At 37.4% G+C, this 23,069-nt stretch overlaps 1 protein-coding gene across 1 annotated transcript in view; it reads left to right on the top strand.

Moving 5' to 3' along the window:
• Positions 1-23,069, top strand: part of INTS4 (integrator complex subunit 4) — a 103,636-nt gene that overhangs the window by 65,005 nt on the left and 15,562 nt on the right. Inside the window, exons 13-18 of the mRNA XM_076002338.1 lie at positions 190-305; positions 3,575-3,708; positions 5,409-5,566; positions 16,000-16,093; positions 20,700-20,780; positions 22,703-22,833. Of these exons, the coding sequence (XP_075858453.1) occupies positions 190-305; positions 3,575-3,708; positions 5,409-5,566; positions 16,000-16,093; positions 20,700-20,780; positions 22,703-22,833 (714 nt within the window). The remainder of the gene's footprint in view (positions 1-189; positions 306-3,574; positions 3,709-5,408; positions 5,567-15,999; positions 16,094-20,699; positions 20,781-22,702; positions 22,834-23,069) is intronic.

The raw sequence follows: 23,069 nt of genomic DNA, 5'->3' as shown, positions 1-23,069 counted from the left end.
TTCATAATAACCAATTTTTTAGATAAATTAACTAAATTCACTTCAGATGATATATCTGAAGTCATAGAGTTAGCAAATGTGTGTGGTTGAGAATTTCCAATTTCAAATCAGGTTTTCTGATTCCAGTTCCTAGTACTTTTTAAAGGACTTACAAATGTACTGAAGTGGGTTCTTATTTGTTTGTTTCAGGTGCTTGAAGTTTCTGGGAAGTCGGCATCCAACCCTGGTACTTCCTTTGGTGCCAGAGCTTCTGAGCACCCACCCATTTTTTGACACAGCTGAACCGGACATGGATGATCCAGCTTGTATCCTCTATTCTTTGTGCAGGCCCTGTTGTGTTGGCAGGGAACTTTGGCTTCTCTTTCTACGTGTAGCTAGAATGGTCCGAGTTCTATTTTTTTCATATTCGTTAAGTAAAAAGTATGCCTTGAGGGACCCTGATGGTTATTATTTTCAGCTTTCATACTTGTTTTTATAAGAATTTAATACTAATAATTATTTTTGACATTTATTTAACACTTACTATATTGTACTTACTGTTTATAGTTCTCCCTCAGTATCTGTTGGGGATTGGTTCCAGGACCTCCTTCGGTACTGAAATCCACAGATGCTCAAGTCCCTTATATCAAATGGTGTATTAATTGCATATAACCTATGCACATCTTTCCATATAATTTATTTATATTTTTTAGAAATAGACTCTCACTTTGTTGCCCAGCCTGTTGTGTAGTGGTGCAGTTATAGCTCACTGCAGCCTTTAACTTCTGGGCTTAAGCAATCCTCCTGCCTCAGCCTCCCAAGTAACTGGGACTACAGTTGTATGCCACCATGCCCAGCTAATATTTTTTCATTTCTTTGGAGACAGGATCTTGCTGTGTTGCTCAGGGTGGTCTCCAACTCTTGGCCTCAAGTAAAGTGATCCTCTAGCCTCAGCCCTGTTGAATTGCTGGGATTACAGGCCTCAGCTATCAGCACCTAGCTTCTCTCCCATATACTTTAAATTATTTTGAGATTACATATAATACCGAATACATTGTAAATATTATATAAATGGCTGTTATATGATATTGTTTAAGAAATAATGACAGGAAAAGAAAAACTATGTTTAGCAGAGATGCAACCATCCCCCCCCCCTTTTTTTTAATATTTTCTATCCACAGTTGGTTGAATCCATGGAAGGAGAACCCATGGATATGGGGAGCTAACTGTAAAGGCTTTATACATTTTGTCACAGATCTTCTAAATAACTCTGGAAGGAGGTATTATTTCTACTTTACAGATCAAATTGAGTCTCAGAGTTTAAGTAACTCCAAGCAGCAGATCCTGGGATTCAGAGCAAGACATCTCTGGTTTTAAAGCCTGTGTTCTTTCTCTTATGTCTTTTTTTTTTTTTGAAACAGAGTCCAGGCTAGAGTGAGTGCCGTGGCGTCAGCCTAGCTCACAGCAATCTCAAACTCCTGGGCTCAAGGGATCCTCCTGCCTCAGCCTCCTTCGTTATTAGTAACAAAGAATATTTTAAGAAAGGAAGGGATAAATACAGGGTAGGCAGGTATTAGACACTGCCATAGGGAAACATGTGGAAGATTGTTAGAAGGCATATTTATCTTTTAATTTCTGATATTCTATGTGTTATAAAATTAATATACACAGAAAATCCAAAGAGTAGAAAGAAGAAACTTTATATTTAACACCTAAAATCTTACTAGCTAAAGTAATCTGTTAATATTTTGGTGGATTTCTTTCTCATTTTTAAAAAAGCTCGAGGTTGGAATTTAGCTACTGTTATTTTGTTTTTTAACATAGTTTATTTCATCAACAAATATTTGATAATAGATAGCTGCTATCATAACTTCTATATGTTTTAGACCCTGTTTTTTCACTTTATAATGAAAATGCTTATAATACAATATTAAATTATTTTTTTAATTTATCTATTTTAAAATATGGAATACTTCACAAGTTTGCATGTCATCCTCGTGCAGCAATATTAAATACTTTACAAATATTTTTAATGATTGTGTGATGCATTCTATCAAGTATGTGAAACATAGTTGTTAAATTATTTTCTTCTTTTATTTCTTATTACACTAGTCTACCCTTATCTGCGATTTCACTTTCACGATTTCAGTTACTTGAGGTCAACCATGGCCTGAAAATACTAAATGGAATATTCTAGAAATAATTCATAAGTTTGGACGCTATTCTGAGAAGTGTGATAAAATCATGCTTCATTCCTCTCCATCCCACTCAGATGTGAATCATCCCCTTGTCCAGCACATTCACACTGTATATACTCCCTGTTCATTAGTTACTTAGTAACCATCTGGGTTATCAGATTGATTGCTGAGGTATCACAGTGCTTGTGTTCAAGGAAACCTTATTTTAGTTTTTTTTTTTTTTTTAGACAGAGTCTCACTTTGTTGCCTAGGCTAGAGTGAGTGCCCTGGCGTCAGCCTAGCTCACAGCAACCTCACACTCCTGGGCTCGAGCGATCCTTCTGCCTCAGCCTCCCGAGTAACTGGGACTACAGGCATGCGCCACCATGCCCGGCTAATTTTATCTATATATATTAGTTGGCCAATTAATTTCTTTCTATTTATAGTAGAGACAGGGTCTCGCTCTTGCTCAGGCTGGTTTCGAACTCCTGACCTTGAGCAATCCGCCCGCCTAGGCCTCCCAGAGTGCTAGGATTACAGGCGGGAGCCACTGCGCCCGGCCACCTTATTTTAGTTTTTAAATGGTCTCAGAGCGCAAGAGTGATGGTGATGCTGGCACTTTGGATCTACAAAAGAGAAGCTGTAAATGATTCCTTTGAGTGAAAAGGTGAAAGTTCTCAATAAGAAAAGATAAAAAAAATCATATACTGAGATTGCTAGGATCTATAGTAAAAACACATCTATCTGTAAAATTGTGAAGAAAGAACAAGAAATTCGTGCACCTCAAGCTGCAAAGCTTAAAGCCACAGTGCTCTATAAGTGCCTTTAGTTAAGGTGGAAAAGGCATTAAATATGTGGATGGAAAACCTGAACAGAAATGTGTTCTGATTGATGGCATTCAGATTTGGAATTATCTGTGGTTTCAGGAATCCACTTGAGGTCTTGGACCATATCCATCTTGCATAAGAAGGAACTACTGTTTTTGCTTTTATAAATGATTCTGTGATATTAAGTTATTTACTTAGAATAGATTTTGCGATGTGGAATTACTCAGTAGTCACAGGACTCTTACTGCCTGGTACCAAATTATCATCGAAAGGGATTGTGCCAGTATGTACTTTAATAGGCAATGAATGTACCAAGAGTTGCTATTTGTTGGTATTCTCAGCAACATCCAACATTATTTTTAAAAACCATTGGTAATTAGGGGTGTGGGTGGAGTAGGGGAATGTATCTGTTGTTTGAATTTACTTTTCTTTGATTATTAGAAAACCATTGCTTTTCTCTGGGTTCTTAAGAAAAAAAGAGAAAACCATAGTCCCTTGTTTGGAATTTTGGGGGTGGGAAAAGAGGTACCAGATTCTGGCCAGGCCCAACCTTTTATACTTCCAAGTTTACTTAACCCAGTGGCCTATCAGATATTGCAGTTTTGGTTCTTATTTTCAATGCTGCTAAAACCTGTCCAACCATGCCAGCATTGTTCTCAGATCACACCTTCAGGCACTATGCCTACCTCAGAGACAGTCTTTCTCATCTTGTTCCTGCCTTGAGGGTATGTTGAAAACATCTCTTGTCCTTGCTTTGGGGGTTTTTTGTTTTGTTTTGTGTTGTTTGTTTGTTTTTGAGACAGAGTCTTACTCTGTTGCCCCTGGCTAGAGTGCAGTGGAACCATCATAGCTCACTGGCAACCTCAAACTCCTGGGCTCTAGCAATCCTCCTGCCTCAGCCTCCTGAGTAGGTGGGACTACAGGTATGTGCCAGCATGCCCGGTTAGTTTTTCTGTTTCTTTCTTTTTTTTTTTTTTAGAGGTGGGGTCTCTCTCTCTCTTGTTCAGGCTGGTCTCAAACTCCTGAGCTCAAGCAATCCTCTTGCCTTGGCCTCCCGAAGTGCTAGGATTATAGGTGTGAGCCATTGCTTGCGGCCTGGTTTTTTGATTTTTGGTAATTTTTGGTTATTCAATAGCAGAAAGTAGGCTATATACTTTGAAAACTCAGTCATTCATTCTCTTTCTCACTTAAGCTCTCTCCCTTTGGTTTATACTTTTAGAAGGTTCATTTTAGTGTCCTTTGGTTATTGATTATGTAGTATATGGCAAGAAAAAGGAATCTGGAACAATAGATAATATTTTAGAACAGAGAATCAGTTGTTATATATTAACAATTACATAAAGCCATGATTCTCAATGTGTTTATTTTTTAATAAACTTTTATTATTTTTAAAACCTAGAGATATATGGAAAGAAGAAATTTTTTAATGGAGCATAGTAATAATAGCAAACATTTAGTGAATGCTTTGTGCCCAGCATTCTTCTAAACTCTCTATATTAGCTCATCCCTAATTGAGTAACTCCAAATTATTTTTTTTAGAATAATATATATGGTTAGAAAATTTAAACTTTAGAGAAGATAAAAAAGTGAAAAATGAAATCCTCTTTGCTATCCCCTCTCCATCGCTTTCTTAAAAGATAACTATTTTTATTTATTTTTTGAGTCAGAGTCTCACTCTCTTGCCTGGGCTAGAGTGCTGTGCCATCAGCCTAGCTCACAGCAACCTCAAACTCCTAGGCTCAAGTGATCCTACTGCCTCAGCCTCCCAAGTAGCTGGGACTACAGGCATGCGCCACCATGCCCGGCTAATTTTTTCTATGTATTTTTAGTTGGCCAATTAATTTCTTTCTATTTTTAGTAGAGACAAGGTCTCGCTCTTGCTCAGGCTGGTTTCGAACTCCTGACCTTGAGCAGTCCTCCCGCCTTAGCCTCCCAGAGTGCTAGGATTACAGGCGTGAGCCACCTCGCCCGGCAAGATAACTACTTTTAACAGTAAAAAAAGAATTATAATTATCCTCATATAAAACATTTTTATAGCATGCTACATAAACTTATTTGGGAATAATCATCACTCTTCCATCAAAGGAAAGATGAAATTTAAAAATAAATGTAACACAGCTTAAGTTTTAGTCCCATTCTTATGGTTAGCCCATTTATTTCAGTTGGCAACAGAAAATAATATTATATCATTCTCTTTTATTTTTCTCCTGGCATTGAGGCTGTATTGGGATAGACCATGTGTGCATTTTCTCTTTCTTTCTCTCCCTCTATAGCTGGGGAAGGGGAGAAAGGTTATTTGAAGACCCTCTCCTAACCTTTTTTCCTGTTTTGTTTGACTCATGGTTTTCTGTTTTGTGTGTGTATGTGTAACTAAAAGCTGAGCCACAGAACTTGATGGTACTATAATACCACTGTGTTTGCTTAGTTACCAGGTAGAAAACTGGTGTCATCAGCCGTTTCTCCCAACATCACGCCTCAGGAGGATCCTTCCCAGCAGTTCCTACAGCAGAGCCTTGAAAGAGTTTATAGTCTTCAGCACCTGGATCCTCAGGGAGCCCAGGAGCTGCTAGAATTCACCATCAGGTAAGGTGATCATCCATTTCCTCTGACAGAATTACCTTTGTTGCTTTGCTCAGCTTGACTGATAAATTTTGGTGTTGTTTATTAGGCTTGATTTTCTGACTCTGTTGGCCTACACTCACACATGGTTTTATGTTCTGTTTGTATTTGGATTAGATTGTGGTTTGAGCACATTCTTTAAAAAGCTCTTTGCATTCATGACTCGATTGATGATTATTACACAATAGAAATAGTTACAAAGAAGCTATTTTTAGTTTTTCTTTCTTGTATAATATAGCAGTTAAGATGGGTGACAGAAATGCAGGGTAACCGCAGTGTAAACAGGAGGAAAGTTTAATTGTCTCTCATAGGCAGGACGGGGCTGAGATGACCATCAGGGGTGTAGGGTCATTCTTTCTTGAGTCTCCATCTGCATCAAGTAGCTCCATATTCTCATATAAAACAATTTAAAATCTAACTATCCCTCTGTATTCCAGCCTGTGGGAGAAAGAAAAGGTTAAGAGAAAAGGCATCATTTCTACCATGCACCCTTTTAACATACTTCCCAAAAGTTGTATACTATAATTTTACTTGGATCCCACAGACTAGAACTTAAGTCACATGGCCATATCTATTATATTATCTAAATTTGTGTAGGGAGACTCTGGTGTTTGCACAACAAAATCGCCTTAGGACACTTCTCAAAATGTACTCCCATTGTTGACACATGACATAGTTGTTTGGTCTTAGTCAAGTTTATCGCTCAGCGTTCATTTGTAGAAAACAAAATATGCTTTTAACCAAGCAGAAAGAAATTTATTACAGGATGTTATATGGTTTGTAGAACTGTTGGGAAGGCTAAAGAAACAGATAAGGTTGAATATCCAGGAATGAATTCCAGACCCACAATGAATGGGCCACCAAGGGAGCTGCTGTTCCTGCCACCATCAGGAAACTGCCTGTTGAGTCAGGATAACACCGATAAAGCTACTGGCTCCAGAACCATGTCTTGAACTCTGCCTCTTTCCCCACTTCATTCCCTATATACAACTCAAGAAAATGTGTTTGACTGGCAGATCCTAACTGACTTCTGAAACCTAGCTCAAGGAAATCTGAGAAATGCAATTTTTAACTGCTGGCATGCAGTCTAGGTAGATACATTAGATAAAGTTTGGAATACCGTGTGTGAGTGAGCAAAATCCACAGTATATGTCATAAGTATCAAACTGCTTTGGGCTCCACTTTACCTATCTGGAGAACTTGGTGAATGCTGGGTACAGGGCTAGGAGTGAGGAACTGGGAGAGAGTTAAATGGGTGTTCTGGTAATCTAGTACCTCTGTAAAAAAAGTTGAGGGTGTCCTGGGCTTCCCTGGGGATGCCAAAGGCCAGGCCTCGCCGGGCTATGGGGAGAATGCTGGGCACATGGTTGTGGTCATAGAGAGTGGGAGCATGAGGCATATGGCCAGTGGGGGCCTCCTGTGCCTCCACCTGGGGCATATAGTGTGCTGTACCCCAGTGAAGCCTCCAGAAGCCACATGGAAGCTCATAGCAGCTTTTGCCTTAGGGTTCTCCTCAGCTACTCCAGTGTTAGGGGCCCTCAGAAGGGCTCTGCACCCCAAGCAGGGAAGATTCACAAGGTCCCTGGCAAGCACAGGCCTTGGCAATTCTGGTGTGAACTGGGTGTTTCAAATCAGTGAAGCCAATCATGCCAGAAGTGAGAGATGCTACAAGAAACAAAGCTTGAGTGAAAGCTTGTTACATAATTATTGGACTCAACACATATTGCCTGTTATGCAGTGATAGCATCAGCCAAAAGGGATGCAGAATGACACGAATACTTAACTAGTTGGAACATGGCAAAGAAAGCTATGTGGTATAAAGAAGCTGCATTGGCTGCACAGGCTAAGGCTAAATGATATGCTAAGTGGCAGAGTGCTCACCTGAATACCATCTCTGTAATAACTAACAATAAAAGACGGGAAAGAGAATAGTTTTTAAAAGTGGAAATGATTTTAGCATGACAGTTTGTTCTTACGCTGCTGTACATTGAGTCATACACCTGATGTTTATTGAGTTCTAGCAATGTGCCAGGAATAATGCTTTAAACTCGGGGTTTAAACTACAGCCTGTGGACCAAATCTGGCCTGTTGCCTGCTTTTGTAAATAAAATTTAATTGAAACACAGCCATACTCATTCATATAGGTATTGTTTATGGTTGCGTTTATACTACAATAGCATAGTCAAGTAGTTGCCACAGAGCTGATATGGCATGTAAAACCTAAAATATTTACTATCTGACTTTTTATAGAAAAAGTTTGTTGACCCTGCTATAAGCTCTGAGCAGTCCACAGCTCTGTAAGCCAAGGTTCCAGTCCTCTCTATACCGCTTGTATAGAACGGTATACATTTCTTATTCTTCTCTCACCAAAGTGCTTACCTTGGGAGCCCACTAAATGAGGTTGTTGACCCAGAGTCCAGTAAAATAAGCTCTGCTTCCTGACTCATCTCCATCTAAATAAACATTTAGGTTTTGTCCTTGACAACTGTATAGTGTTAGCACTATAGCAAGTGCAAAATGCACAAAAGCAAACCAATTTGGTCATTAGCTGCAGTGCTGGCTGTTAGAAGGTACTCAGTAGACACCTGTTGGTTTGAGTTGCCTTCATGATCTGGGTTTCAGAGGTGATAGTGCTGCTGGACTTTGGGCTGGCCAGATCACTCTTGTAGTGCTGTGGTCAGTCCTAGGGTCCATGTTTCTAGCTTGAGTGCATTCTTAGGAGGATAGTCAGGATGGTGAAAGATCTGGAAAGGAAAGCAGATGGAGCAATAGCTACTGAGGGCCTACTACACTTTTGAAACATTTTTGCAGACATGTAGCAATTTGGTAGGAAGTGGCAGAACTGGAATTTGAATCTAGCTTTGACTCTAAAATTGATGCTCTGTGATATGTAGCAGTGAAGATTTCTGTATCAAGTGAGATTAGATCAAATGATCTTTGGTTTTTTTCACAACTTACAGTTTCTGTAGTTATTGTAAAGTAAATGTTAATCGGGGTTTCACACAAAACTTTCTGTGATTAGGGCGGGGACCACGTATTTGTTGGTATTTGTAATAAAACAAACTTCACTGTCAAACACTTTGCCCTTTATTGTACTCCAAGCAGCCATTTAACCAAACCAAGATCTTACCTATGGAAGGTCTGCTGTAGTTCATTCAGGGTTCAGGGAGATGATATTTGTTTGTTTCTGGGACTTGGTGTAACTACTTTGCCTTACCACTCAGGAAATATTTTTTGAACACTATAGTTATGGTGCTCTAATCAGGAATGAAGACTTTTAAGATTTTTATAGATGGCATTTTCTTCTGGCCACACTTCACCTCCAGATGTGTAGATTTGATGTTTTGTGAAGTTTTGTCCTCCTTAATTATAAGAACTGTTATCTATCAAATGCCTACTGTGTACCCACTCTTCTAAGTGCTTTACATACATTATTTAATTGAATTTAAAAACAATCCCATGAGAATTAACCTGTTTTTGCAATGAGTGAGATAACACACCTGGTGAGTGATCTGGGGTTCATTCATTTACTGTATGTTTTTTGAGTATTCATCTTATGCCAGGTAGTATACTAGGCAGAAGGGTCTCAGTAGTAAACAAGATACAGTCTCTGCTGTAATGGATATTAAAGCCTAGTGCAAGAGATGGTTAGGCAAATAGGAAATGTAGATCATACCTTCCTTGCTACAATAGAGTAAGTGCAGGGTTCTCTAGGAAAATGGAGGGGCCCCTACACCTTTTTTAAATTATCTAAGCCTGGGGTAGGGAACCTGCAGACTTAAGGCCACATGTGGCCTTCTAGGTTCTTAAGTGCAGCCCTTTGACTGAATCCAAATTTTATAGAACAAATCCTTTTATTAATACATTTTTGTTTGTCTTTTATATTTTTATTTTTTTAAATGAACATATTTAGAATACCAAAGAGTAAAATAAATTTCAACGAAATAATCCTCCCAGACTGGCACAATTAGAACAATAGTAAGCTATAAGGGGTAAATTGACAGCTACTACATTGATGATTTAGTTCTAACTTCTCCCACCTGATAGGTGCCACTGCAGTACCAGGCTGGTAGGTGAGAGTTTATGGGAGTTGAGTATGCCAGTCTGTTATCAGCTTTTGACAGCAGTGCAGTGTGTTTCTGTTTGAAGTGGAATTTGTGAATAGTTGCACAGCTCGACAGTACTTTTTAATTGTGTCTGCTTAACAGCCCATCATATCAAAAAAGACCAAGAGAATGCTGAAAGAAGAAAACAGATTTTTTTGAGACAGAGTCTGGATCAGTTGCCCAGGCTAGAGTGCCGTGGCGTCAGCCTAGCTCACAGCAACTTCAGACTCCTGGGCTCAAGCAGTCCTGCTGCCTCAGCCTCCCGAGTAGCTGGGACTATAGGCATGCACCACCATGCCCGGCTAATTTTTTCTATGTATTTTTAGTTGGCCAATTAATTTCTTTCTATTTTCATAGAGACAGAGTCTTGCTCTTGCTCAGGCTGGTTTCGAACTCCTGACTTTGAGCGATCCACCCACCTTGGCCTCCCAGAGTGCTAGGATTATAGGTGTGAACCACCACATTTGGCCAGAAAACAGATTTTTTAATGAGGATTGGGAATCGCAATATTATCTTGTTTCTGATATAGATAAGATGATTTGCTTGCTTTGTGATACTGTAATATCAACATTAAAGAAATTCAGTGCTCATCAGCATTATAACACTCATAAGGACTACAGATATTTTAAATTAGAGGGAGAGGTGTGAAAGGTTGTATTGCAGAAATTAAAAGGTGAAAAGCAAAAGCAAAGACAATTCTTACAAGTAGCAAAAGACCTGGAAATAATGCCACTGAAGCAACTTATAATGTAGCTTATATACTCAGGAAGAAAGGGAAGCCATTCAGTGATGTAGAAATTGTTGAATGAATGCATTGTTGAAGTTGTAGGATGCTTAGACTGTGATAACATTTTAAAGTACAAACAACTGCCCCTTTCAAGGAAAACCATAACTGATCAGCAGCATGAATTAGCTTTCAATTTAACAGAACAACTTTATCCAATACTTCAAAAGGAAAATGTATATTACTCAATTGCTTTGGATGAATCAACTGGTACTATTGACACGGTGCAGGTTTTATGCTTCATTTGGATCATATCAGAAGATTTTCTTAGCTATGAAGAGTTACTCGCTTTGGGCGCTCTTTCAAAAAGAACATGAGGTATAGTTATCCTCAACAACTTTCATGATAAATGTCATGAAGTTGTACTGAATTTGGAAAATTTAGTGAATATGTGTACAGATGGTGGTACACCTTCCATGACAGGAAAACATAAAGGGTTTATTGCACAGATAAAAAAAGTATTAAGAGGAAAAAAAAATATTAAGAGATCCAGATGCTCTCATTTCTTTTAATTGTATCTTGTATCAGCTAAGTCTCTGTGCTAAATCTACCTTTTTTTTTTTTTTTTTGAGACATAATCTCTGCTTTGTTGCCCAGGCTAGAGGGAGTGCTGTGGCGTCAGCCTAGCTCGCAGCAACCTCAAACTCCTGGGCTCAAGCTAATTTTTTCTCTATATATTAGTTGGCCAATTAATTTCTTTCTATTTATAGTAGAGATGGGGTCTCGCTCTTGCTCAGGCTGGTTTTGAACTCCTGACCTCGAGCAATCCGCCTGCCTCGGCCTCCCAGAGTAGTGCTAGGATTACAGCCATGAGCCACGGTGCCTGGCCTAAATCTACCATTTTAAGTGGCGCTTTGCAACAGGTTATAAGTATTGTTAACTATATTCGTGCAAATGCAAGGTGACATCATCAGTTTTGTAACATGCTAAAGTTGAACTATGAGGTATTGAATGTGACTTTTCTGTATCTTCTAAAGCGTGTTGGCTATCAGGGATAGGTGTGAGCCAAAATTTTATCTCTGTGAGAACAGATAGTTAAATTTTATGAAAACAGAAAACAGAATCAGCAATGTGAATTGTTGAAAGATTTCTATAGGAAAGCAACATTTCTTTGTGATATCATATCAAATCAAAATGACTTGAATATTTATCTGCAGTGTAAAACTAAGTGTATACATGATATGTGGCAAAATATCCAAGAATTTCTAAAGAAGCTATCTTTTTTTTAAAACATTCCTCCTTCAAAAGGAAATTTTGGATGAACATTTTCCCCAGTTAGCAAAGGTCATTGATGAGCCCGATGACATATGGGAATCATTTGAAGAATATGCAGCTGTTATATACCTATTCACTGGAGAATACAATGAAAGCTTCACTGACTTTGAGAATAATGACACCACACTAAAATTAGCATTTCAGCCTCACATAGTTGATATCACCAAGGCACCTAACGGACTACACATGAAATTAATTGAGCTCTTAGTAGATGACATTTTAAAGTCTTTGATGCTTAGAAAAATCCAAGTGAAATATGGAAAAATGCAGTAGAATACCCACACCTTCATCAGCTTGCCTGAAAAATGCTTTCTTGCTTTTCAACCACTTATTGCTGCAAATCTACATTCTCCTACCTAACCCAAATCAAGATGCCCATCTAGAGGATCAGCTGAAACTACAGACTTTCATGCTGCAACCAGGTATTCAAATACTCTCCAACAAAAAGCAGACACAACAAAGTCATTAAAAGGTTAGTTAACTTTAAAATTAACAAATAGGAGTAATCACTGTGTGGTTCTCCCCATATATATGTTAATAAAATTTGTATGCCTTTTCTTCAATTAATCTGCCATTTGTGAGGAAAAAATAAAATTAACAAATAGTTTCCATTTTTTGAAGTTATTAAGTACATAGTTAGATTTTTTTTTACAAAATAATGTACATTTTTAAGTATATCTAATTGAAGTTTCTTTTTTTTTTTTTTTGCCCCCCCCTGAAGTTTCTTGAAAGTGGCATTAATTGATTACAGCTAAATTAATGCAGCCTTTCAACATGAAAAGGTTCCCTCCCCCTGGTGTAAGCAATGACTGAACAAAGGATAGAAGTTAGTCACATGAAGAAAGGAAAAGGGTGTATCTGGGACTAGGAACAGCAAACTCCTGAACAAGAGCTTAGGTCTTTCTTGCCCTACATCTGGTCTCACTCCTCTGTTTCTGTTTAACAGTTGGTATAAAGTATAGCATCTAATAATATGAGATTTGAAATCCAGAGGATGTGGTCCAAGTCTTAATTTTATCACTTCTTAAGTACATGATCTTGGGCCTGCAACTCCCTCATCTGTAAATTAAGGGTACTGTGTCACTCATAGGACTATTGTTAAGATTATTGTAATGATATATGTGAAAGCATTTTGAGAATAGCTTTTGAGAATTACATGGGTATGAAATTTTGCTTTAAAATTTAAATCTAACTGTTGCTTTTCAGACATACTCAATGTGCTATTAATATTTTGTAAGCAAATCCAATCCAGATTTTATAAATGTAATATTGGTTTAAATTCACTATGGGGGCACGAGGGGAATTGTGTTTTAAGGAATGCTGCAGTCATTTGTCTGCTCTTTCTCAGATGAATAATAACTTCTGATTTTTCAGTTTATATTTTTGTGTAAGTCTACAAAAGTGCTGTTACTAGATATACATCTTATTTTTTCATGAACCATATCCTTTTAGAAGTGTTCCATAATAGACAATTGTTCTTTTGGAGTAAAACAGCTCATTTTAATCTGAAACAGAGTGGGCTTCATTTATCTGGGGTTGATAGAAATCTATTTCTTATGGGAATTGTTTTATACACCAGCCTTAAAGAACAGGGATTACTTGGTTGAATTCTTTAAAATCCTTCTTTTGCCGTGCAACTTTCCATGTCTCTAAGGAATACTTGTGTTTTGTACAGTAGGGGAACTAGTCCAGTAATTCAAGAGGTCAAAATAAATGTTTATAATCTATAATCATCTAGGTGCAAAGATGAAGATAACTTTTGAAAAGTCACTAGGACTGTGTACTTATTTTGTATATTCTAACATTCCTTGTTCTACCAAGCTACAAAGAGACATTAATTGCAAATTTGATGTTTAGAGATTTTAAACTGCATTTGATTTGCACATACAGAGTCTTTGACTATCTTTAACAGTGATTTAAAAAATTAATTCAGACTATTGTATAAACTTTATAAAACACTATATTATATGTAAACATATTTTCCTCTAATATTTTTTAAATACTATTTATTGGTATCATGTGGTCTAAGGATTGTTAAAGTATGTGTTCCTGAGAGGAGCTCTTTTGCCCCACCAGATCACATCTATGACAGTGGAGCTCAGTGTATCTGGTTTTAAATCAGTTTTGGTGTCATCTGTGTTTGATGTAGTTCATAAATAAATGAGAAGAATTTAACAGCAAATAAATAAATGAGATATAATATGATATGGTTTATAAAAATACTTTTGGAGTCGACAGATTTATGTCCTATTTTTGCTGCTTGTTTTTGTTTTTTAGAGACAAGATCTCGCTCTTGTCACCCAGGCTAGAGTGCAGTGGCGTCAGTCATCACTCACTGCAACCTCAAACTCCTGGGCTCAAGTGATCCCTCCTGCATCAGTCTCCCAAGTAGCTGGAACTGCATGCACCACCATGCCCGGCTAATTTTTCTATTTTTTGTAGACATGGGGGCTTGCTGTGTGCTCAGACTAGTCTCAAACCCCTGGCCTCAAGCTATCCTCCTGCCTTGGCCTCCCAAAGTGCTAGGATTAGAGATGTGAGCCACCGGGCCTGGCCAGATATGTTTTTATATGGTTGCAATCATGTCTATAGTTACATTCAATTAGTATGCTTTTAATTCTAGTTATCAGAAAACCTTAAACTAGCTTATCATGGCTGTTTATTTCCTGCTATGATCTGAATGTTTATGTTTCCTTCCCCCCACCCCCAAATTCATATTTTGAAATCCTAACCCACAGGGTAATGGTATTAGGAAGTGGGGGCTTTGGGAGGTGATTAGGTCATGAGAGTACAGCCCTCATGAATGGGACTAGTGCTCTCATAAAACAGGCATAAGGAAGCTCTTTCATGTTTTCCACCATATGAAGATGCATGCAGGGTTGGGGAACCTTATGGCCTTTGAGGTCCTTAAGTGCAGCCTTTTGGCTAAATCCAAATTTTACAGAACAGATCCTTTTATTAAAAGGAGTGCAGCACAGAAAGATGAAGCTTTTCTTGCCCCATTTGGTGCTTAGCAAAGAACAATCTTGAAATCAGAAGGCCGCAGGTTCCCATGCTGTTTGTGAGGAAACAGGCCCTCACTGGACTCCAGATCTGTAGGCACCTTGATCTTGGGCTTCCCAGCCTACAGAACTATGACAAATAAATTTCTATTGTTGATAAGCCACCCAGTCTATAGTATTTTGTTATAGCAGCCAAATGGACTAAGATATTTCCTCACATGACCAGAAATTGAAGGTATAATATGATTAAGTATCTTATTATATCATTAAAGACCCAGTTTCTTTCTCTCTCTCTCTCTTTGGATTTTTCTTGTCTTCAGCATTGGCCTTATCCTAAGGCTTTTTTTCCTTAGAGTTACAGTGTAACTGCCAGTGGCTATAAGCATTCTTGCTCAGTCCTGTGAGAGTCAGAGTCAGGACACAGACACACCAACCTGCTCCAAGCATGGAATATAAAAGCTTTGATTTGGACTGATGAGGCCAGCTCAGGTCACATATCCAGAGGGACAACATATACTAATTGGCTTAATTCAGTCAGAATCTACCTGGAATTGGGTTTGGGGATGTGTTCCCTTGAACAAAGTCAGGGTTCAGTTAGTAATGAAGAAGTGGAGAATGGCTAATTGGGTAAGCAACCAATAATGTCCACCAGAATACCTTTTTAAAACAATACTTTTTTCCGATACAAAAAGTACTTGTTTATTGTATAAAATACTTGGAAAATAGAACATAGTTGGGAGAAGGTACTAATAAAGCACATTGAGATCATACATATTATTACCATTTTTATTTTACTGGCTGAAGTATATTTCATTGACTGGATGTATCCTAATTTATTTAACAATTCTACCATTGGACAATCAAATAGAGAGTTTCACTATAATAGTGCACACAACAGTGAATATTACAGGGCATAAAGCATTTTATTTCTGTTGACTATTTCCCTTAGGATTACTTTTCAACATAAAGCTACTGATCAAATATTTTACCATGTGTATGTGGCTTTTATAACATAGCACAGTTTTGTTTTCTAAAAGGGTTGTATCATCTTAAACTGCTATCAGAGTGTGAGTAAACCAGTTTCATTATAACCACTCTATCATTTGGTGTTGTCATTTAAAAATTTATAACCAATTTACTAGGTGTAAAATGGTAAAATGCTTTTAACATGACCTTTATGTTGGTGGCATTATCTTCATTCTGTTTGGTTTGTGGTTTTATTTACTGTAGGGATCTGCAAAGACTTGGAGAACTTCAGTCTGAATTGGCAGGAGTAGCTGACTTCTCTGCTGCTTATCTTCGGTGTCAACTACTTCTCATCAAGGTTGGTTTGGATCCATTATGTTTATGATTGTGATACTAAGAATGCACTTTCATGGGGCTAGCAGTGTTTAAGGCCATAAGTCGAAAAACATGGTCTTATACAACCACGTAGGAATGGAGAAATTATGTACGCTGTATATAATTCATTATATTTGTCTCTAATTAAAGAAATGTTAACTTAATATAGATATTTGAGTTAGTAAATTTTTGGAGAATTCTTTTCATCATATAATTAGAGCAGATTGGATAATAATTTTAATTAGAATCCCAAGGATTTTAAATGTTTTATATAATTTGATTAGCAAAGGACTTCTATGAACTTTTATATTTTTTTCTTAAAGTGCTCATTTGATTTTGTTAAAGTGTTGATTTCATTGCTCTTAAAAAGACCAACTTGCTAGCATTTCATACTAAGTAGTCAGATAATATATGTATATATAATTGGCACCTAAGAAGCTATTTAGTTTTGTTGAGTTAGAAACTAATTAAGGACACCATGATTTTTCTGTATTTTGCTTCCAATGGAGGCCTTTGAAATTCATCTTTATTAAAAATGAAAATATAACCAGAGTACTGAAAGTCAGTATATGAATGGTATAATTGTTACATATCCTATCTCAGGCTATTCTTGTTAATCTGGTTAGTATTTTTTACTGAGGAGCAACTTAATCTAGCATTAACAATAAGATACTTTTAAGTATAGCAAACTTGTATTTTTGTGATAATTTCTGACTATAATCTACCGTACAACTTCAGTTTCTTCACAGACTAGTCATGCAGAAATAAGCAGTGGATTTTATTGAAATCTGAAGGCATTTTTGAATGACATTGTTATCAACCATTTATTGACTCAGGACTTTTGTAATTTTTATTTAACTGTATGAGTTGTCTATTTTTACACTGCTTTTTCCAGTGTGTTTCTTTATATTTTTTCAGTTTTATGAATGTATGCTTAGTTTATTATAATCCATAACCATGTAATTAATCCTTGTAATATATTGCTTTAGTGGTTTGTGAATGAAATTGAATGTATTTTCAAAGAGAAACCTTTAAAACCTTAAAAAAACAAAGTAAAAAAGCCATTAAAAAAGTAAAAAAGCTATTAAACTAGTTCAATAGCATTTAGCTTCTGCAGCAGAATTTTGTTATAAATTTAGTCTTAGAAGAGAGCACTTCTCACTTGATAAACCTTTATCTTGGCTTTAGTTCTAAATGTTCAGAGTCTTCAATGTGATAAGTGATATTTTAACAAAGTCAGAATAAATGGGGAAGTTGAAAATGATTTTCTAATGTAAGATGTGTAGCTTGTGCTAAATGTTCTACGTTGGGTTGTACGGGTGGTGTGTTTGTATACATGTGAAGGTGGGTATGTACACTTAGTTGAGTTGGTATTTAAACAGTCTTGTTAGGCTAGATAAATTCTTTCAAATGTATATAGCTATGTAACCACTACCACAAGCAACATAATAGAACATTTCCATCACCCCAAGAAGTTCCTTCATGCCCCTTTGCAAAGTTGTTTGCCTTTTCCAAGCCTCTGTGAATATGAGAAGTCCTTTGAAAAGAATCTACTTTTCTATAGTGGCAAAATATGGGTGAGAAAAAGAGATAAGATCACTCCTAAAAGGAACACAGAAGTATGTTTGTTTCTCATTATGAAGTGACCGAGTAGGTATGGGGCCCAGACCTAGACCCTGAGACAGACGTGTTTAATAAGAATAGGAGAAGAGCTAAATAAATTGTGGTACAACACTATATTGTATAGTCAGTAATGATCTTACTGAAAAATTGTACAATAAGATGGCAGAACACTTAGGGTATAATGTTATGTACCCATAAAAGGGGCACCAATTATAATCCTGAAGGACACAGTCCTGAACACCATAATCCTGAATGTTGAAATCGCAAAAAATCAAAATCCTTATGTCAAAAATCCCAATCCTGAAAAGATCAAAATCTCAAAAATATAATTCTGGAAAATATAACTTAAAAATTCTTTAAAAGATATTTATTTACATTTTTTAAAGGGGATTGTTTTGAGAAACATATAACAACACAACAGGATACTTCAAGCCGGGTGTGGTGGCTCATGCCTGTAATCCTAGCTCTCTGGGAGGCCGAGGCGGGCAGATTGCTCAAGGTCAGGAGTTCGAAACTAGCCTGAGCAAGAGCGAGACCCTGTCTCTACTATAAATAGAAAGAAATTAATTGGCCAACTAATATATATATATATAGAAAAAATTAGCCAGGCATGGTGGCGCATGCCTATAGTCCCAGCTACTTGGGAGGCTGAGGCAGGATTGCTTGAGCCCAGGAGTTTGAGGTTGCTGTGAGTTAGGCTGACGCCACAGCACTCACTCTAGCCTAGGCAACAAAGTGAGACTCTGTCTCAAAAAAACAAAACAAAACAACAACAACAAAAAGGACACTTCATAGGCCATTTATGCAATACAATATGCAACAATAACATTTTTGCAAGCATAAAACACTCAGGTATACTAATGACAGTTGCATGGCTAGAACAGTTATGAATAGAGAAACCATATTCATAAAGAAATAAGTAAAAGGGAAATGTATAAATGTATATCACTATAGTTGGTAATTGTATGCACCTAGCTTCATATAATTACTGTAATCATCTGAAATATGGTGACAGACAAGCTAAGTCTTTTGAAAAGATCAATGGAAAACTGCTATGAGTAATTTCTGCATATGTAGTCACCCAATGAGCTGAGATCTCAAGAAATTTAGCTTTTCCAAATGCAGTTGTTCAAAAAGAAAAGCTCTTCATTTACTGAGGAAGTTTCAATTCTTTTACGTACATGCATAATCCTTACAAAGTCAGTGTTGTGGTAATACACTTTTGTGGAGTCAAATTTCTGATACCCAAGCAGCAGAAGAAACGTCTGTCCCACCTATCAGAGACAGACCACTTTGCCTTCTGTATTTGTTCTTTCTGGGCCCTTGGCTGATTGGATGGTGCCCACCAACATTGAAGGCAGATAGTGCCCACCTAGTCCACTCATTCACACACTGTTCTTCTCTGGAAACACTCTTACAGACACACCCAGGATAATGCTTTACCAAGTTTCTAGGTATTCCTTAATCCAGGCAAAATGACACCTAAAATTAAGTCCACAAGTCCACCCCTTGTCGGCTTGGCAGTCATACATATCTCCTTAAATCATACTTAAATTCCAAATTAAAGACAGTATCAAAGCAATAGTTCTACCTAACATGATACAGCTAACATGATGCACCTATCCTCCAGACAACCAAAATGCACTAATCCCTTCCCCAGAATTGGGCTTTCAAGATTTCATTCAGGATTTTAGTTTTTCATGATTTCAATGTTTGAGATTTTGGGGGGGGGGATTATGACCCAAATCCCAAGAAAGGATACAAAATTAATTCTGCTTTCTGACTACAACTATATAAAAAACAGGCATATGAGAAATGATTGGAATTAATATTTCATACATTTCCATAGTCTATCTATAGTCTAGACCTACTGCTATTAATAATATGATAGCCGCCAGATAGATGTGACTATTGAGACTTGAAATGTTATTAGTTCAAACTGAGATGTGGTGTGTTAAGTACAAAATAAACACTGAATTTCTTAAACTTAGTATGAAAAAAATGTAAACTATCTTAGTAATTTAAAAAAATATTGCATGGTCCCGGTGAAGCAGATTACCCTGTGGCAAAAAAAAAAAAAAAAAGAAAGAAAGAAAAAAGTAAAATATATATATAGAATAAAAATAAATTTATTTTTAAAAAATTGCATGGTATATATCTTAGATATACTGGGTTAAATGAACTTTTTAAAACATTAATTTCACCTATTTCTTTTTAATTTTTAAAATGTGGATACAAGAAAATTTTAAATTTCATATTTGGCTCACATTATGTTTCTATTGGACAGTGTTAGTGTAGGTTTTCTGAAATGCCATTCTATTATATCTATAATTAAGAAGGACTGAGAAAATCAGAGGCTCTAACAGAGGTTTATATAACATATGAGGTCATGTGGATGGATAGGTAAGGAGAGAGATGGAAGGTAAAATCCATGGCTGTAAGTGATGATATTGAATGTAGAAAGATTAAGAGAGGAAGGAATCTAGGAAAAGCTGCTCAATTTCTAGTTTGGGAATGTTGCTAAAGTGAAGAGGGGATTGGTTATTCAAAGCATAATGAGCAGATGGGCAAAGAAAAAAGAACCACAGTCAAGGAAGAAGGCTCTAGGTGGCTCAGGTAGTCCAGTGGCTCTGGAAACAAGGAGCACGCAGAGCTTAGGAAGCTGGCTTGCCTGCACATTCTGGTGAAGCCTTCATGGCTCCTGTACTCTGCTCCAAGCACTGGTGTGTGACTGGGGGCCTTTGGGCCAGGAATTTCATCAAATGGGCAGAAATTCATTTAGCCGAAACCACTGGTCTCCTGTTTCTCCATAATAGGTGGGATTTATTGGCTTAAAAGAATAAGATCAATTGAGAGGGAGTCCTATTCATGGTAGACTTTTAAAGCAAAACAAAAACATAAATCTCAAATGATATGCCAGCCTTCGTGATGTCAGTGTTCTGTTCTCTCCTAATTTGTCTGTGTAGGCCTTACAGGAAAAGCTGTGGAATGTAGCTGCCCCTTTGTATTTGAGGCAGAGTGATTTGGCCTCAGCAGCAGCAAAACAGGTAAGCTTATTCAGCCTGCCTTCCTCTCTGATAGATCTCTTGCCCAGAAATTGTCCAGTCTAAGGTAGAGCCAGAGGCCTTCCTATGGCCCCATGCCTCTTCTGTGGTCTCCCTAATTTCAGGCTGTGACAGAAGTCAGTGATATGAGAAGCAGCATGATTAGGGGACACCTCACTAGCTTTGGAGTCAGTTCTAGTCCCAGGTCTGCATCTAATTTGCTGAGTGATGTTGAGCAAGTTACTTAACCTCCCTGGATTTTTCTTCCTCTGTTAAGTGCGCCAGTTGAAATAGATTTTCTAAGATTCTTTTGTGTTCCAATATATCAGTTTGTATTTCAGATATACTAAAATCTAATAAATACTATGAATTTTTCATCTGAAAATATAGCTTAACTAATTTTGAGATTATTTCTTTAGCCTGTCTCATTCCTTGAATGTTTAAAGTTCCTTAAATTTCTGATTAGTTCATTAAGTAGCATTTAATTTTATTTGTCTTGAGTTTATTCTTTTCTAGTTTTGAGCAGTTCCTGTTTGTCCTAAAATATTGACACTTGGTGAACTCTTGTGAATCATGTCTCCCAGATAGTGAATCTGTATATATGACCCAGTAAGAAGCTAATGATGGTGACTATGATTATTAGATTACAGTTCCCTAAATGATTTCAAGTCTGTTATCTTAATTAACCCTCACAGTAATCCCATTCGATAAGAATAAATATTGTATTCATTTTACAGAAAAGGCAGTTAAGGCTTAGCAAGATTAAATTCATAGAGCTATATAAGTAGTAGAGTCAGGGTCCTTTGATACTCAGAATCTGTTTTCTTTCTACTATACCACCCAATCTCTCATCTGACCTAGACTCCCTCTCAGACGTGGTATGTGGCTTATTGTAGGGGAGTAGCACTTAATGATTAAGTAACTTGCCTTACTGCCAATTGTAGGAGAGCCTAGAATCATTTCTCTGACCCTGGAGTAGTCAAAGGGAGGCAAGCACAAAAGGGAAAGAGAAGCATCATTTGGATGGAAGTATCTTATTTGGGTAGAATTCAGCAGGAACTTAAGATCCTCTGAGGTTGATCTGGGGTCATAGATACTGTTTTCTGTGCTTAATTCCCTCCTCAAACTCCCTCAAACAGAACAGGCCCATAGAGCAGTCTGGATAACTAACATGTGGTTAATAGTTCCTGTGCTTAATTCTTGAGGAGTTCCTGGGGATTGGGTTTCTGTGCATAATATATATTAATATGTTCCCACTGCACAGTGTGTTTGGTTTAGGGTAACAAGCAGTGCTTTCAGTGCTTTGCAATTTTATCGATGATTTGAACCTTCATATCTTCATATCAACAAGGAAGATGATTTTATTACCAGATGAAAGTCTTTTTTTTTTTTTTTTTTGTAATTGACCAAATAATGTATTCTCTTTTCACAGCACACACTGTACTAATTTCTCTCAACATTTAAAGCATAAAGACTCAACCGGGCGTGGTGACTCACGCCTGTAATCCTAGCACTCTGGGAGGCTGAGGTGGGCGGATTGCTCGAGGTCAGGAGTTTGAGACCAGCCTGAGCAAGAGCGAGACCCCATCTCTACTAAAAATAGAAAGAAATTAATTGGCCAACTAATATATATAGAAGAAATTAGGCGGGCATGGTGGTGCATGCCTGTAGTCCCATCTACTTGGGAGGCTGAGGCAGGAGGATTGCTCGAGCCCAGGGGTTTGAGGTTGCTGTGAGCTAGGCTGACACCACAGCACTCACGCTAGCCTGGGCAACAAAGCAAGACTCTGTCTCAAAAAAATAAAACATAAAGACTCAAATTCTCAATTCAGAGTTTTACCTAAGATCATTAAACAGAATTCTGTGCTGCTCTCTAGTTAAGACTATGATATTTTTATTGATTGGTAATTACCTTTTATTTATAGATCATGGAAGAGACCTACAAAATGGAGTTCATGTACAGTGGTGTGGAGAATAAGCAGGTGGTGATTATACATCACATGAGGCTGCAGGCTAAAGCTTTGCAACTTATAGTAACGGCACGAACTACTCGAGGGTAAGTTGTGAGGTTAGCAAAAAGGTGTAGCATGCTCTTTTCAAAGATACTTCCAAATGCACTCTGACGTTGCACCAAGGTTAATGATAAGTAAAATGAGATTTAGGAAAGATGAGCTAAGGGATGTGTGATCTATTCATTTTTTCTGATATTCCCAGTTCTGTTCTTGGATCAGCTTAGATCCTTGGCAGTCTGATCATGTCTCTCCCTTGCGAATATCCTTCCAGTGGCTCTCC

Source organism: Microcebus murinus, chromosome 4, assembly GCF_040939455.1.
Source record: "Microcebus murinus isolate Inina chromosome 4, M.murinus_Inina_mat1.0, whole genome shotgun sequence".
NCBI classification, from domain to species: Eukaryota; Metazoa; Chordata; class Mammalia; order Primates; family Cheirogaleidae; genus Microcebus; species Microcebus murinus.
The sequence above is the reverse complement of the archived record's forward strand: the minus strand, read 5'-3'. Positions and strand labels throughout refer to the sequence as shown.